At 39.2% G+C, this 18,411-nt stretch overlaps 1 protein-coding gene across 4 annotated transcripts in view; it reads right to left on the reverse strand.

Moving 5' to 3' along the window:
* Window positions 1–2,583: 2,583 nt before the first annotated feature.
* The window catches only part of LOC126298564 (F-box/LRR-repeat protein 6), a 220,137-nt gene continuing 204,309 nt past the window's right edge, over window positions 2,584–18,411 (reverse strand). For 2 of the 4 annotated variants that reach the window (XM_049989926.1, XM_049989928.1), the window contains one exon: window positions 2,584–4,013. In XM_049989926.1, coding sequence (XP_049845883.1) covers window positions 4,010–4,013 — 4 coding nt within the window. In that variant the 3' untranslated portion in view covers window positions 2,584–4,009. Of the gene's footprint in view, window positions 4,014–18,251; window positions 18,350–18,411 lie in introns of those variants that run through there. The other 2 variants (XM_049989927.1, XM_049989925.1) reach the window with 2 other exon arrangements.

The raw sequence follows: 18,411 nt of genomic DNA on the forward strand, positions 1-18,411 counted from the left end.
ATGTGAAAATTATCGAACTATCAGCTTAATAACTTCGAAAAGACTCACTATATGCAATTCAGAACCTGTAAGAGGTTTCCGCCCAGCATATGCATAAAGTATGAAGAAGAGCAGATAGAAGAGGTTGACAGTCTTAAATTCCTGGGATTACAACTTGATAATAAATTCAGTTGGGAGGAGCACTTCACAGAACTGCAGAAACGCCTTAACAAATCTGTATTTGCAATTCAAGTGTTAGCAGACATAGGCGACATAAAAGTGAAAAAGCTTGCATACTTTGCCTACTTTCATTCCATAATTTCATATGGTATAATATTTTGGGGTAACTCTTCGAGTCAAACAAAAGTTTTCAGAGTCCAAAAGCGTGTAATACGTATTATTTGTGGTGTAAACTCACGGACGTATTGTAGAAACCTCTTCAAAGAACTGGGTATACTAACTACTGCCTCTCAGTATATTTACTCCTTAATGAAATTTGTCCTAAATAATATATCTCTTTTTTCCAACAAACAGCTCAGTTCATACATACAATACCAGGAACAAAAATGATCTGCACAAGGACTTAAAAGCACTTATTTTAGTTCAAAAAGGGGTCCACTACTCAGGAACACTCATCTTCAATAATTTGCCAGCAAACATAAAAAATTTAGTTACAAATAGAGATCAGTTTAAAAGGAGCCTGAAAGACTTACTAGTGGCCATCTCCTTCTACTCCACTGACAAATTTTTTAATAGAAACAAATAATGTGTTGTATATATTTATACTATTAGTATTGTTATTTCAGCTTTAAAAAAATAAAAAATAAAAAGAAGGTGACATGTTCCACATCCACGAGGATCTCCTCAACACGGATCTATGGAACGAAAAACTAATCTAATCTAATCTAATAAGTCACAGCTGCAAAATACTAATGCGAATTCTTTACAGATGAATGGAAAAACTAGTAGAAGCCGACCTCGGGGAAGATCAGTTTGGATTCCGTAGAAATGTTGGAACACATGAGGCAATACTGACCCTACGACTTATCTTAGAACCTAAATTTAAGAAAGGGCAAACCTACGTTTCTAGCGTTTGTAGACTAAGAGAAAGCTTTTGACAATGTTGACTGGAATACTCTCTTTCAAACTCTGAAGGTGGCAGGGGTAAAATACAAGGAGCGAAAGGCTATTTACAATTTGTACAGAAACCAGATGGCAGTTGTAAGAGTCGAGGAACATGAAAGGGAAGCAGTGGTTGCGAAGGGAGTGAGACAGGGTTGTAGTCTCTCCTCGATGTTATTCAATCTGTATATTGAGCAAGCAGTAAAGGAAACAAAAGAAAAATTCGGAGTAGGAATTAAAATCCACGGAGAAGAAATAAAAACTTTGAGGTTCGCCGATGACATTGTAATTCTGTCAGAGACAGCAAAGGACTTGGAAGAGCAGTTGAACGGAATGGACAGTGTCTTGAAAGGAGGATATAAGATGAACATCAACAAAAGCAAAATGAGAATAATGGAATGTAGTCGAATTAAGTTGAGTGATGCTGAGGGAATTAGATTAGGAAATGAGACATTTAAAGTAGTAAAGGAGGTTTGCTATTTGGGGAGCAAAGTAACTGATTATGGTCGAAGTAGAGAGGATATAAAATGTAGACTGGCAATGGCAAGGAAAGAGATCCTGAAGAAGAGGAATTTGTTAATATCGAGTATAGATTTAAGTGTCAGGAAGTCATTTGTGAAAGTATTTGTATGGAGTGTAGCCATGTATGGAAGTGAAACAGGGACGATAAATAGTTTTGACAAAAAGAGAATAGAAGCTTTCGAAATGTGGTGCTACAGAAGAATGCTGAAGATTAGATGGGTAGATTACATAACTAATGAGGAAGTATTGAATAGGATTGGGGAGAAGAGAAGTTTGTGGCACAACTTGACCAGAAGAAGGAATCGGTTCGTAGGACATGTTCTGAGGCATCAAGGGATCACCAATTTAGTATTGGAGGGCAACGTGGAGGGTAAAAATCTTAGAGGGAGACCAAGAGATGAATACACTAAGCAGATTCAGAAGGATGTAGGTTGCAGTAGGTACTGGGAGATGAAGAAGTTTGCACAGGATAGAGTAGCATGGAGAGCTGCATCAAATCAGTCCCAGGACTGAAGACCACAACAACGACAACAACAACAACAACAACAAGATCAAAATAAAATAACAAAAAGATGGAACTGAAAAAGATATTTAAGTAAATATGCAACACTCGAATTAAGGCAATTACCGAACACTGCAGAGTTTTGTTTCCTTTAGGTTACATGGGTCACCCAGTAATGACACTACATGAGGCACCTATTATACATTCAGTAAGGTGATAAGCTGACACTGATTTTTTTACAGGGCTTTTTACCCTCAATGTCTTTTTTACAGTGAGAGAAGACAACTGCACATCAGCAAATGTCTTGCATCAAGATGGAAATACAAAAATTGTTACTATGACAGGACATATTGTTGGTCAATGTAAGAATAAGAATAACAAAAATACAAGTTATCACAAATGCAATTACAAATATTGTAATCATCAAGTAAACTGTTTTAATCAATTATCAGTTGAGATTGATTTTTTCTTTTTTTATTTTTATTTTCTTTTTTTGTGGTACTGACACACAATGTACAACATTTTACGATGTATCCTCACAACTAATAACCTGAATAATAAAGTAATAACATGTTAACTGAATCTTCTGTCAGTTCTTGGTAGGACAATTGTATAATAAATGAAAAGCACTATGTTGCTTATGTTCTATAAGATTAATTTATTGCGTTAACTGGTTTTTGGCTTGCAAAGCCATTATTAGACTTTAACTGACTACTTCCACCAAAGAAATTACAATGTCTGTAAACAGCACACAAACACTCAGTAAATGGCATCTTTGACAGTGTACTGGTAATGCAACTTAAAAGAAAAATAGCTGAAGAATAGGTAAATATAAAGCGAGCAAACAGGAAAAAAACGTTACCGCTACACTCGAAAATCATGTCTGTATAACATTAAATAAACAAACCAAATAAAATAATTGTCAGTTAAAGTCTGATGATGATCTTATAAGCCAAAAACCAGTTGACGCAATAAATTAATCCTTTAGAACATAAGCAATATAGTACTTCTCATTAATTATAAAGAACCATTTTACAGGACTTGTCGCACAGTGTTTGGATGAGTGACAAAATCAGAAAAATAACAGTAATGTGTCTTCCTGTTCACTAAAAATTATGGCTGTTTTGTTGCAGAAATGCTCATGAAACTGGATCATTACAATGGTGCTTGTGATTGTGATCCCATATATAGTATATAGCTTGCACAACACGTGAAGGAAACTTCATTCATATGGTATCACTGCTTCACAGTGTTAATTTTCCACTTTCAGCAAGTGTATTAACATGCTAGAGCAAGCTATCTGAGGTGAATTCTAGTCATTTAAAGATTATTGTATTTACATATCTTTAAAACATAATGAACAATCCAATTATTGTTTCTCAGATAATAAATTGGAAACTCAACAGCCAATGGCCCTACTGAAATAATAATAACATTTAAACAAAATCTAGCACACAACAGGCCTTATACAAATACAGGATAGAAACATAAATATGAAGCAGCTGGAAAAATACAAGCACACTGTGATGTTATGGAAATAAAAACAGTCTTTCAAAAAAAACTATCTTACAATACGCCTCACATAAATGTAGTGTTAAAATATAATAATGAAGCTGTTCTACAGATAATGGCTTCATAGTCTTGTGGAATTAGGTTTTCTAAATTTATCTAATGCAAATAATACAATTGTCAGTGCACAAACAATGTTTCTCATGTTTCAGTACACCATACCATGTATGATACCCAAACACTAATCACCTTGTATACCTGTGATCATTTTACTGGTGTGTCAGCACTTTAATGAGATTCAGTCTCTTTTTAACACAAACTACCTTTTCCAGATATGGCTAGAAAGATCAGCTTTGTCTTTTCAAGTCCACAAACCTAGCTGAAATAGAAGTGAACAACATTTATATAAAATGCAAACACAGCTAAATCAAAATCTACACACAGGTACTTCACAGTAACATATAATTGCCATAAGCATCATCATTGTCATTATAGATTTATCACATTGCTTTCTTACTTTCAGAAGACTGAGCTCAAAATACGATAATTTAGAGAATCTTTGAGACAGACAAGTAAGCATTTTTCCACTTTCCTAACAGACCAATATTTAAATAAGTTGTTTTGTCTTTTGTTCTGAGCAATAACCTACTATGGCCTTGCACATCATTACGGAACATTTTTTTCCAGCTGGAACACCTTGTGTCAATTCCCAAAAAATTAATGTGATGTAATTTTTCAGACTGTGTAATTAGTGAAGCACATCATGGTTTTGAGGTTTTAGTGTGATGAGAGATGAATGACTTATACATAACTTCCACGAAACATTGGTTACAGACTGTAACTAGAGGACAGTGTAGCAACTTCACGAAGGAAAATTATCTGTAGCTTGTTTATTTTTCTTATCTCCATTCCATTATGTCCTGTGATGAGTATTTTCATTTATAAGGAATATTATGAACCCAGAAACAGGTAATCCGAATTATCTGCATTCACAGTTCATGGAAATCATGTGGGCTGTTGTTCATGCATCTCAGAACTCTAACCCTGCCATCCCTCTACATATACTCTTGAATGGCATTTGTGGTTTATAATGTGAACTCATTCCAATGAACAGCAGTACTCATTTAGTTAAAAGGAAACAGAAAAACAATTTGCATTTGGATAACAGTTCTTTAACCATGGTTCCTACAGTCTATTTATCTATTTTTCTGTATTTGGCTTCTATTTTATCATGATTTTTTAAAAGTTTTACTTGATCCAAGCATAACAATGTGCTTTAGGCAAGTATGTGCTGTGCAAAGTTGGGATGGAAAAGGCCCGCCACACTTCGACAACCATGTTAGAAAGCTGCTATAAAATCAAAGAGAGCTTCACTGCAGATTTAAACATAGCCAAAGCCTCAAAGACAAAGAAAAACTAAATGAAGCAAAACTTAGCACAATGAGGACTGTGCATAAAGCATTTGACAAATTCTAAAGTAAAATTCTATCTACAGATTTGACGGAAAATCCTAACAAATTTTGGCCATATATTAAATCAGTAAACAGATTGAAGCCATCTGTCCAAACACTCTGTGATCATAATGGCATTGAAACAGAAGATGACACATAAGAGTCCAAAACACTAAATATCATGAAACTTCCTGGAGGATTAAAACTCTGTGCCAGACTGAGACTTGAACTCGGGACCTTTGCCTTTCGTGGGCAAGTGCTCTACCATCTGAGCTACCCAAGCACAACTCACACCCCGTCCTCACAGCTTTACTTCTGGCAGTACCTCGTCTCCTACCTTCCAATCTTTACAGAAGCTCTCCTGCAAATCTTGCAGAACTAGCACTCCTGAAAGAAAGGATATTGCGGAGACATGGCTTAACCACTGCCTGGGGGGTGCTTCCAGAATGAGATTTTCACTCTTCACTCTGCTGCAGAGTGAAAATCTCATTCTGGACTAAACGTCATTTTTTTCAAAATTGTTTTACTGAGGTAGATTGCACTATAGTTCCTTCTTTAAAGCCTCACATGAATGAAAAAATGACAGACATTGAAATATGTGACCATGGGATAGGAAAGAAACATAAATTCCCCAATAGAAGAAAGGCCACTGAACCTGATGTGATACCAATTTGATTCTACATAGAGTATGCAATATAATTCGCCTCTCTTCTAGCAGCAGAGTACTGTAGGTCTCTGGAGCAGCGAAGTGTTCCTAATATTTGGAAAAAAAGCACAAGTCATTCCTATTTTCAACAAGGACCATTGAACAGACGCATAAAACTATAGGCCTATATCTCTGTTGTTGGTCTGTTGTGGAATTTTGGAACATGTTTTATGCTCACATATTATGGCATTTCTGGAGATAAAAAATCTCCTGTACGTGTCAACATCGGTTTCGAAAACAATGATCATGTGAAACCCAGCACATCTTAGAATGAAATTTTTCACTCTGCAGAGGAGTGAAAAATTTCATTCTGGAAACATCACCCAGGCTGTGGCTAAGCCATGTCTCTGCAATATCTTTTCTTCCAGGAATGCTAGTTCTGCAAGGTTCGCAGAAGAGCTTCTGTGAAGTTTGGAAGGTAGGAGACGAGGTACTGGCAGAACTCAAGCTGTGGGAATTGGTCATGTGATGTGCTTGGATAGCTAAGTCAGTAGAGCACTTGCCCGCGAAAGGCAAAGGTCCCGAGTTCAAGTCTTGGTCCAGCACACAGTTTTAATCTGCCAGGAAGTTCCAGAACACTCTGTTCATCCATGAGACCTAGGAAACAGTGTATACAAATGCCCATGTAGTGGTCCTTGAATACCCGAAGGCATCTGATACAGTTTCAAGCTGCCACCTAATGAACAAAATAAAGCAAATGGAATATCAGACCAACTATGTGACCAGATTGAACTGGTTCTAGCAAACAGAACATAGCATGTCTTTCTCAATGGAGAGAAGTAACTTCTGGCATGCCCCAAGGGAGTGTTATAGGACCATTACTTTTCACAATATGTATAAATGACCAAGTAGATAATGTTGAAAGCACCATGAGGCTTTTTGCAGATGATGCTGTTGTATACAGAGAAGTTTCAACACTAGAAAATTGTAGCAAAACGCATAGGCTATTTTCCTATGTTAAAAATATGGATCAGATTATTGTTTTTCTGATTGATTATAACATTTAAATAGCATTTGCAGTCAATATTCTCAAAAAATATCTGTTATTTTTAAATATCACAACCTGGTCACATGATTGAAAATGCACTGTTATTGGCTGATGCTCTGGTGATGTCACAGGTTAGGAGTAATATGAAGCTGTACGTGTGTAACAGGAGTGCTAGCCACAAGTTGCACAGTTTTTACATAGTTTTCCTGGAAACAGTTTAGCCATTTAATGATGGAAAATGCAATTATAACTTTTAAGTAACAATAGAAAGGAATTTTGTGAACGCTGATAGTGGAAGCCCTGCGAAAGTTAATGTGTTTATGCTCCACCCATTTAGAGCAGTGGTATGTGCAATGATGGACATTCTTTTCCCTGCTCCCTGCAACATCATTAAACTCACTCAAAACTAAGGAATTGTAGAAGTTTTGCAAATGGGTCCATTTATTATAACTAGATTTTCGAGTCATGAGCTATGACCCAAAGCACAATGAAATTATTCTTGGCAAAACTTAGTGCCGATTTCTTCTGTAGAAGATGCTCAGCGGAGATACTGCTACCAGCATGCGTACCATTGTGCAATGGATAGCTCATCCGAGTACCACTGAGGTGGTTGCCTGTTCGGATCCTGGAAGAGTCATATATTTTTAAAAGTTTTACACAAAATATGAAAATAGCTCTAGTAAGAACTGACTGTAGCAGTTGTTTCGATTGTGGGATGTATCATAGGAGGGCTATCCACAAAGTACATTATGTTTTGGAGTTAAAAATAAATAAAGTATTGGAAATGTTTTTTATTATATAAAGATGAAAGGCACACTTAAATACTACTTTTCCACATAGTTGCCATTTAAATTAAGGCATTTATCATAGCGATGGACGAGCTTGGAAATTCCTTCATCGTAAAATTCGGCCGCCTGTGCCTTCAACCACGTGGTTACCTCTTCTTAAAGCTGTGCATCATCATGAAAATGCTGCATAGCCAACCACTTCTTCATTGCTGGGAATAAGTAGAAGTTGCTCGGTGCCAGGTTGGGATGGTATGGCGGATGAGGAAACAACTCCCACTTAAAAGATTAGAGATCTTCACGAGTGGCATTTGCTGTGTGGGCCCAGGCGTTGTCGTGAATCAGCAAGATCTTTGAGCCCAACTTTCCCCTGCGCTTGTTTTGTATTGCTCTTCTGAGGTTGTGCAGAGTTTGGCAATACCTTTGAAAGTTTATTGCAGTGCCTCTTTCCAGGAAATCCACAAAAATCACATCTTTTCTGTCCCAAAAGACAGTCGCCATCACCTTCCTTGCCGACATTGTCTGCATGCATTTCTTGGGTATTTGGGGGGAATTTGTGTGCCCCCACTGCATTGACTGCAATTTTGTCTTGCAGTTCACATGCTTAACCCATGTTTCGTCACCAGTAACGATGCAATCGAGTAATGAGTCACCATCTTTCTCGTAAGCGTCCAAAAACGTTAACACTGCAGCAATTCGCTGATTTTTGTGAATCTCTGTCAAGATTTTTGGTATCCATCTTACACAAAACTTGTGGTAACCAAGCTTTTCGGTAATGATTTCGTTCAACAAACTTCGTGAAATTTGTGGAAAACTCATAGAGAGTTCTGTTATTGCGAAATTACGGTTTTCACGGACCGCGGCATCGACTTTTTCGACAAGTTCGGCAGTCACTATGCTGGGTCTTCCACTTCGCTCTTTGTCGTGAACATTAGTTTGGCCATTTTAAATTTTTATGACCCATTGATGCACTCCACCTTCAGTGATTATGTTGTCTCCATACACTTCACAAAGCTGCCGATAGATTTCTATCAGTGCACAGTTTTTTGCAGTCAGAAACCTTATTACAGCACGCACTTCACACTTTGCGGCATTTTCAATTAATGGTGACATTTCAAACTGTCACAGTAACTCAACAGAGTACAGCACGAACCTGTCACTAGCATGGCAGGATGCCGACTGAGTGGCGGAATGCCATGACACCAAGATGGCCACGCTAGCCCCGCCCCTAACCAACACAAACGAAAACATAATGTACTTTGTTGATAGCCCTCGTATATAGCCTCACATTAGTCTTAGTCTGAAAAATAGACAACATAGGATAAATGCATTTACTCTGTGAACAAGCAATTCCTTTTTGAAAAGCATTGCTAGTAGTGAAGATATCACCATACATCCACATTAAAATGAGGTGCAGGATGATGAGGTTACACAGAGAGATATAAAGCGTGTACAACATGCTGGTGACACAAACATAAGGGTTATGATGTTTGTGAGTGTAAACTAACATTAGCGTTTGAAGCAGGCTTACTTCATCTTTATGTTGGATGATGAAACTGCAAAAGTGTAAACAATACAAACCCTAGCTGGACAGAACAACAATAAAAGCATTGTTTCTAATAAAGTAAAAAGTGTGTGGTCACATTAACTAGAAAATATCTTCTTGAACATGACGTGCGAACAGCAATTGCGAATGTAAGCATGTGTAACCAGCAAGGAAAATAGAATAATATTCTGTTTCTGATTAGTGTGGTGAAGTTTTTTAATTGTGGTTTGGTTTTCGTATAAGAGGGCTGTAGAAAATAAATTAAAATGTTCTTTCGGATTAGATTCGAACCAGTGATCTACGGATGTCTTCTTTTATAATTCGACTGTCTACCGATCTAACAACTGAGCTACTGAATAATTGAGGCAAAGTTCGGTAAAATGACAATTTTTACAAGGAGTTTAATTTCGTTGAATGGTGCTGTCCTTTGTTGTAACAGTGGAAGAGCATATCTCAGAGGTAAGTTAAGGTTAACTGCACAGTGCAACACATTTTTAATTAAGTTAGTGAACTTGTGCATCTCAGTAGCAATTTGCGGCACAGTGCAACCACATTTTACACATCATCTTATTCTTTGGAACATTCAAAAACAACTTTTCAGTGTGTTTAAAGATGCAATTGTGCAGTATGGTATTGCACACCACTTGTAACCCATTTTCTGAAACGTAAATTCTAAAACAAGGCACCACTGTTAATTAGCACTATGAGAATATGAGCAGCAAGATAGCCAATGATGCCACAGGCATCACGACTTGAATGGAGCGTTACAGTTGCCTTCAAATTCCTTGCATTTCATTTCCGTTTTTATACAAGAATACTGAAATTCAAGAGGAAATAAGCATGTTAGGGGCATAAAATGACATAATTAATCATTTACAGGACTTTCCAAAAAACAGTCAAATACCCTATTGCAGAGAAATCATTGGAAGCAGTCACTTCCATAAAATATGTACGAGTACTTATACAGAGTGATTTGAAGTGGAAGGACAACATAATATTAATCGTGACTAAGACAGATGCCAGATTGTGATTCACAGGGAGAATTCTCAGGAGACACAGACTGTTGACAAAGGCAGTAGCTTACGAGGCACTCATTTGACCAATTCTTAAAGATATAGACTCTAATTCATCTATGCAGATAGTTAATTCATTAATTTTATTTCTCAGTCTTTGAATATTTTGATGCAATAAAGATAGCTGACATTTCACATTAACTGAGTTAAAATTGGGTAGAGTTAAAATATCTGCTGACTGTTGTAAATTCTTAACCAATAGCTGTTTATGCTGATGTAATAAGCTAGAATCATGTTTTTTGGTTTCTTTCTCAAACTGAAGGTTTGTTTCAGTCCTAACGTGTCTTAAAATTTGGTTTCTTTCTGTCCTCACTACCCTAAAAAAGGGTCTTTTCTTAACCCTATAACCACTGGTATTTTATCATTCATGACAATGCCTCCCCCCTTTAACTTTCCTGCTATTTTCCCAGCCAGTGTACCCTTCCCGTTCCTGTTGAGGTGAAGCCCATGCCTAGTATAATCCCACCTATTGAGAGTATCAACAGGAACCACACCATTGTGTGACCCTGCACCTGACATAAACAACCATTCCAACTCCAAATTAACTCTCTTGACAGAAGAGTTCAAATGAGGTTGGTCAGGGCGCCGAAGAACAGATACAAACTCAACACTAGTATGCTTCGATGCTGATGCAATCTTTGAAGGTCACACTCTATCCTGTACCCAGGATCTCTGTCAATACTATTACCTGCCCCACCCACTATAACCACGGTATCTTACTTAGTGAAATCTTTGCAAAGTGATCCTAAATCCTCTGTCACCTGCTCCAAACCAGCACTAGGTTTAAAAAAAATTGGTGACCTGGTATTCTGACGCTAGTTCATCCGGCAAAAGTTGGTCAACACTGCTTCCATGGGAACTACCTAATAACAACACTTTATTCTCTCTACTGATTTCCCTACATTCTTACTTTTCAATTTGCAGCTGAAAGTTTGTTGTGCCCTGTCTACACCTGCAACTGCTTGAGGCTCACCAGCTTCTAACTGAAGCAACAGGTCAAGTCTATTTTCCACATTCACCACGAAGCTGTCAGACAAAGTTTTAGGCCTTTTCCGCCTGTTGCCACTCCCCACCTCTCTTTACCCTTCTCCCTCCTTAAACTGTCAAGATCTCCCTTGGCCTTGTCTAACTCAGCCTGAACGGCGGCAATTTTCCCTTCCTGTTCTAGTATCTTCCTATCTCTACTACAAATCCTACAAAACAACTGATGAGTCTCATTTACTTCCCCTATTCCCATGCCACTACAGTCGCCCACATGGAAAAAACTACAGCACCCATCACACCAAAGCCCCGACCTAACAATTCTACGGCAAGTCAAGCACTTTTCACTCATGATAAATGTAATAGAGTATTAAGAATAAGTCAGTTAAATTACAGATAAACACGAAAATATGGTTCCACACATTTGGCCTATATGCAACTGTGTGTAAACAAAAACAACAGTGCAAAGTTTCTGAAATAACAACTTAAACTTTACACTACTTTCCGGAAATGCTAGTTAAATAATGAAGAGGTACGCTATGGTTAAATTGCTGGAGAGAGCAAAGAACAGCTAAACAAAATTCTATAGGTTCACTGCGGCAAAACGTAAACAGAAAATACAACTGTACGATCTTTTCGCCTTTTCTGCTATATTACGTAAAGAAAAATGAAACCTTTAATGGTACACTTAAAAGGCACACTACTACACCTATTCACCAACTAATCAGTAGTAAACTATATGTTTTATAATCTAAAATGACTTAACTTTACGAGAACACAAAAACGTGCACTAGTCGCCTGGCTGCAGGGCTACCAACATCCTAAATGTCTGCAAGGTGATCTTGGGTGGGCTCCAGCTAGTATTCTGATTACATGCTTTTGTGCAAAGAATACTTCCTCTCTTAATGACCAATTGCCCCAAAATATGATGCCATATGAAAGCAGTGGATGAAAATAGGCATGGTAGGCTAATTTACTGAAATGTTTATCACCAAAATTTGCAATAACCCTAATAGCACAAGTAGCTGAACCTAATCGTTTCAGCAGATCGTCGATATATCTCTTCCAATTCACTTTCTCATCAATGCACACACCCAGAAATTTTGAGTGTTCCGCCTTAGCAACAGACTCCTGTTCATAGTCCATATTTATCAATGGTGTTATGCCATTTACTGTACAGAATTATATAAACTGTGTTTTCTCAAAATTTAGTGAGAGTCCATTTGCAAAGAACCACTTAATAATTTTCTGAAAGACATTATTTGCAATTTCCTCAGCCGATTCTTGCTTGTTGGGTGTGATTACTATACTTGTATCATCATCAAAAAGAACTAACTTTGCATCTTCATGAATATAGAGTGGCAAATCGTTAATATATGTTAAGAACAATAAGGGACCCAAGACTGAACCCTGTGGGACACCATTCTTGATACCTTCCCAGTTAGAGGACTCTTGATGTTTGCAGATGATCTGTATTGTTAATTTCAACCTTCTGCATTCTTCCAGTTAAGTATGAATTAAACCATTTTCGCACTGTCCCACTCATACCACAATACTTAAGCTTATCTAATAGAATTTTATGATTCATGATTCACACAATCAAAAGCCTATGAGAGATCACAAAATATCACAATGGGTGATTTTCGATTATTCAATGCATTTAATATTTGATTAGTGAAAGCATATATAGCATTTTCTGTTGAAAAGCCTTTCTGAAAAACAAACTGACATTTTGTTAGTGCTTCATTTTTACAAATATGTGATGGTGCTCTTGAATACATTACTTTTTCAAGAATTTTGGATAAAGCTGTCAGAAGTGAGATTGGACAGTAGTTGTTTGCATCAGATCTATCCCCTTTTTTGTGCAATGGTTTAACAATAGCCTATTTCAGTCCATCTGGAAAAATGCCCTGTTTCAGTGAGCTACTACATATGCGGCTGAGATTCCTACATATTTGGTGGGAACAAGCTTTTAGTACTCTGTTGGAAAAGCCCTCAATTCCATGTGAGCTTACTTTTGAGTGAATTTATTATTTTCCTAATTTCAGTAGGAGAGGTGGGTTTAATTTCAATTTTAACAAATTGCATAGCTACAGCCTCTGCCTTGCATTTTCTAATGAATAGCTGGAGCCTATTTTCTCAACACTTATAAATGATTAGTAAAAATGTTTTTTACTTCTGACTTATTGTTAACAAACTTTTCATTGTGTCTGATAGAAATACATCATCCTGTGCTCTCAGTTGCCCTCTTTCCCTTTTAACAATATTCTAAATTGTTTTAATTTTATTATCAGATGTGCTAATCTCAGATGTAATGCATATGTTTCTGGACTTTTTAATAACTTTTCTTAATACAGTGCAGTAGTTTTTATAATGTTTCACTGTTTTGAGATCATTACTCCTCCAAGACATAAGATACATTTCCTTTTTCTGTTTACAAGATATTTTTATCCCTTTAGTACGCCAAGGCTTTTTACATGGTTTCTTACAATATATTTCACTGTTTTATTGGGGAAACTGTTTTCAAATATACTCACAAAGGTATCATGAAATAGGTTAAATTTTAAATTAGCATCATGTTACCTGTACACCTCATCCCAGTCTAATTGTTGCAAGTTTTACCTAATATTTTGAATTGTTAAATCGTTAGTTGAACACCCTAGTTTGGAGGACTGTTTTGCATTACTGTATGGAGCTATATCATATACTGTAACTAGCTGTGCATCATGGTCAGACAGACCATTCTTAACAGGAAAAGTTTTTATTTAAATAAATATATTAGTGTTCTGCTTTGCTGTACCAACCGAGTAGGAAAATCAATAACTGTTGTCAAATTGAAAGAACCAGGTCAAGCTTTCTATCGGACTCTTTCAGAAAATCTATATTGAAATCCCAACAAACAATAATTTGCCTTCCTCTGTCTGACAGATAGCACAACAAAGAATCCAAGTTTTTAAAAAATAGTTGAAAATTTGCCAATGGGGACCTGTAACGGCTACAATTATAAGCGCCATTATTTAGTTCAAGCTCACCTGCACATGCTTCTATATGTTGCTCTATGCAAAAATTTTTACTTTCCAAATTTTTCACACTATTTTAACATACATGGCAACTCCTCCTCTCCCCATAGTGTCTCTACTTACACATGCTGAAAGCTTATATTCACCTACATTTACCATTTCCATACCTGTGACTATATGATGTTGAGACAGGCATAGAACGCCTATTCCACCATCAGTTTCTACACCTTCTAAGTGAACAAGAAGCTCATCTACTTTGTTTTTTAATCCACTGATATTCTGATGCAATATACACTCCTGGAAGTGGAAAAAAGAACACATTGACACCGGTGTGTCAGACCCATCATACTTGCTCCGGACACTGCGAGAGGGCTGTACAAGCAATGATCACACGCACGGCACAGCGGACACACCAGGAACCGCGGTGTTGGCCGTCGAATGGCGCTAGCTGCGCAGCATTTGTGCACCAGCGCCGTCAGTGTCAGCCAGTTTGCCGTGGCATACGGAGCTCCATTGCAGTCTTTAACACTGGTAGCATGCCGCGACAGCGTGGACGTGAACCGTATGTGCAGTTGATGGACTTTGAGCGAGGGCGTATAGTGGGCATGCGGGAGGCCGGGTGGACGTACCGCGGAATTGCTCAACACATGGGGCGTGAGGTCTCCACAGTACATCGATGTTGTCGCCAGTGGTCGGCGGAAGGTGCACGTGCCCGTCGACCTGGGACCGGACCGCAGCGACGCACGGATGCACGCCAAGACCGTAGGATCCTACGCAGTGCCGTAGGGGACCGCACCGCCACTTCCCAGCAAATTAGGGACACTGTTGCTCCTGGGGTATCGGCGAGGACCATTCGCAACCGTCTCCATGAAGCTGGGCTACGGTCCCGCACACCGTTAGGCCGTCTTCCGCTCACGCCTCAACATCGTGCAGCCCGCCTCCAGTGGTGTCGCGACAAGCGTGAATGGAGGGACTAATGGAGACGTGTCTTCTTCAGCGATGAGAGTCGCTTCTGCCTTGGTGCCAATGATGGTCGTATGCGTGTTTGGCGCCGTGCAGGTGAGCGCCACAATCAGGACTGCATACGACCGAGGCACACAGGGCCAACACCCGGCATCATGGTGTGGGGAGCGATCCCCTACACTGGCCGTACACCTCTGGTGATCGTCGAGGGGACACTGAATAGTGCACGGTACATCCAAACCGTCATCGAACCCATCGTTCTACCATTCCTAGACCGGCAAGGGAACTTGCTGTTCCAACAGAACAATGCACGTCCGCATGTATCCCGTGCCACCCAACGTGCTCTAGAAGGTGTAAGTCAACTACCCTGGCCAGCAAGATCTCCGGATCTGTCCCCCATTGAGCATGTTTGGGACTGGATGAAGCGTCGTCTCACGCGGTCTTCACGTCCAGCACGAATGCTGGTCCAACTGAGGCGCCAGGTGGAAATGGCATGGCAAGCCGTTTCACAGGACTACATCCAGCATCTCTACGATCGTCTCCATGGGAGACTAGCAGCCTGCATTGCTGCGAAAGGTGGATATACACTGTACTAGTGCCGACATTGTGCATGCCCTGTTGCCTGTGTCTATGTGCCTGTGGTTCTGTCAGTGTGATCATGTGATGTATCTGACCCCAGGAATGTGTCAATAAAGTTTCCCCTTCCTGGGACAATGAATTCACGGTGTTCTTATTTCAATTTCCAGGAGTGTATTAACATTATTTTGTGAATCTTGTGACATACTAACATTATTTTCCACTGTACATCTCTAGTACCTGCCTCTCTGAACTTTTCATTAAGCCTAATTTCAATCAATGTATGATGATGATTGGACACTGATCTTAGCCTAAAAAAGTACCCCCATGAGTTTCAGTGCCCCCTATTAAAGATTTTGCTATAATCCCAGCTAGTTTACCATTTCCTTTGCTATTGAGATACAGGCCATGTCTTGTGAAGTCCCACCTACCAATACCATCAACTGGAACCAAACCTATGCCTGACAAAGTAGCTGCCCAAAGCAGCAGATCTAGCTCCATATTGACCCTCCTGACAGAGCTGTTCAATTGGGGCTGATCATACCACATGAAAGCAGAAATCCAGCCAACATTTGCTATTTTTACCAGGTCACACTCAATATTGTAGCCCTGATCCCTATCAATACTGTTTCCCGCTCCATCCACTACCACAGCAGGACCCTGCTTTGTACAACCCCTGCACAATGATCCTACATCCTCTATCACTTGGCTAAGACATGCATTGGGCTTGAAAATACTTGTGACCTGGTACATGTCACCAAATTTTTCCTGCAAGATCTGGCCCACACCTCTTCCATGGCTACTACCTAACAACAGAACATTCCTTCTACTTTCTACTTTTTTTGCAACAGTTAGTTTCCCAGTGAAAATCTGTTGAGCGCTGACTGCACTTACATCAATGCTGACTACACACTCCTACTCATCTACATTTTTCCACATTTATAGCAAGACGCCATTCATCACACCAACTAGAAATTTTGTCTGAGTCGGCTTGTATCTTCCTACAGTCACTCAACTTTCACACCTTTCTGTACACCTCAGCATCATCAGCAAACAGCTGCAGATTGCTGCCCACCCTGCCCACTAAATCATTCATGTATGCAGAGAACAATAGTGGTCCTACCATACTTCCTTGGGGCAGATCTGATGATACCGTTGTCTCTGCTGAACACTTGCAGTGGAAGACAACATAATGGGTTCTATCACTTAACAAGTCTTCAAGCCACTCATGTATCAGCAAATGTACTCCATATGTTTATACCTTTGCTAACAGCCTGCAATTGGGCACCCATATCAAATGCTTTCCAGAAATCTAGATATATGGAATCTGCTTGTTGCCCTAAATCCATAGTTCACAGAATATCAAGTGAAACTGGACAAGCTGCTCATTCTGGCAACAGACGCTTCCCAACATGCTCACAAAAATGCTAACGGGTCTGAACAGTCAATCATGTATACCTCCAAAACCCTGACAGCCATCTAGTACAATAATTCTCAATTAGAAAAGAAGACTTTAGCCATAGTGAATGCCATATACATGTTCCATGTTTTCCTCTGTGGCACCAAATACCATTTCATCACCAACCATAAGTCACTTGTGGCACTATTTGACACCCATTTGTGACTCTGACAGGAATGCGCAACATCTTCAGTGCTGGGCTTAATTTTTGAGTGCATATCAATATAAGAGTCATTAGAGATCCACACTACACGATAATGCAGATGCATTGTCACACCTGCCTACAGGACTTGACTTGGCCTTCAACAGAATCAAAGTTGTCTGTTTTCAGAGTGATGCTCACTTGCAGATGTGGCCGACAGACTTCTGGTGATGGCCCATCACATAGCTCAGGCCATCTGGCAAGATCCTGTGGTCGATTCTGTGTGCAATGGTTGGACCAAGTGCCAGCCTGCCAAGGAGTCTGGTCCATTCCGCACCTAGTTCCTTCTCCATCATCAGCTGGCAGTAGTCGCTGGTGTTCTCCTTCTAAGTGCCAACTTGGAGGAATCAACCGTCCTCATCCCTATCATCCTGCGGGCTCGTATCCTTGCTCTCTTACACTGTGATCATTGGGATGTGACTTGCATGAAGGTCCTTGCATAGTGTTTTGTCTGTTGTCCTCAGGTCGATTTAGCCCACGAGAGGCATATCCAGGAGTGCCACCACTATGCCGAACAGCAGGTGACATTGCCATGAAATTTTGGTCCTTATCCCATGCCAAGTCAGCCTCGAGACTGCATTTGCGTCAGTTTTGCAGGCTCCTTCTGTCAGTGAGATTATAAATACATATGGTGCAGTGATGGATTAGAGACTATATAAAATAAGGAAGCAATTAACAGGAATTTCCAACAATGCGCGCAACATAGGGGCCTCACACAAAAGGTATTATTTATTACTATAAAACAATTATTCCTTGGAGTACAACAAAGTGTCAAACATGTACTTCTTTAACTCATGTTTAAACAAAGATGAATTACTTCTTCTGGCTTTAGTATTGTTTGGCAGCGAAACGTGTAGTTTAGCACCAGCATACTTTCTTCCCTTTTGTGCAAATACCAAATACCTCAGCTCACAAAGGATATAGTCCTCTCTTCTGGTGTTATGGGCATATCTGCACTCTGTTCCCTGTTAAGCAGTGTTATATATGACAAAACACATCGGGGAGATGTTATAATAATTGTATCAAG

Source organism: Schistocerca gregaria, chromosome X (assembly GCF_023897955.1).
Source record: "Schistocerca gregaria isolate iqSchGreg1 chromosome X, iqSchGreg1.2, whole genome shotgun sequence".
Taxonomy (NCBI): Eukaryota; Metazoa; Arthropoda; class Insecta; order Orthoptera; family Acrididae; genus Schistocerca; species Schistocerca gregaria.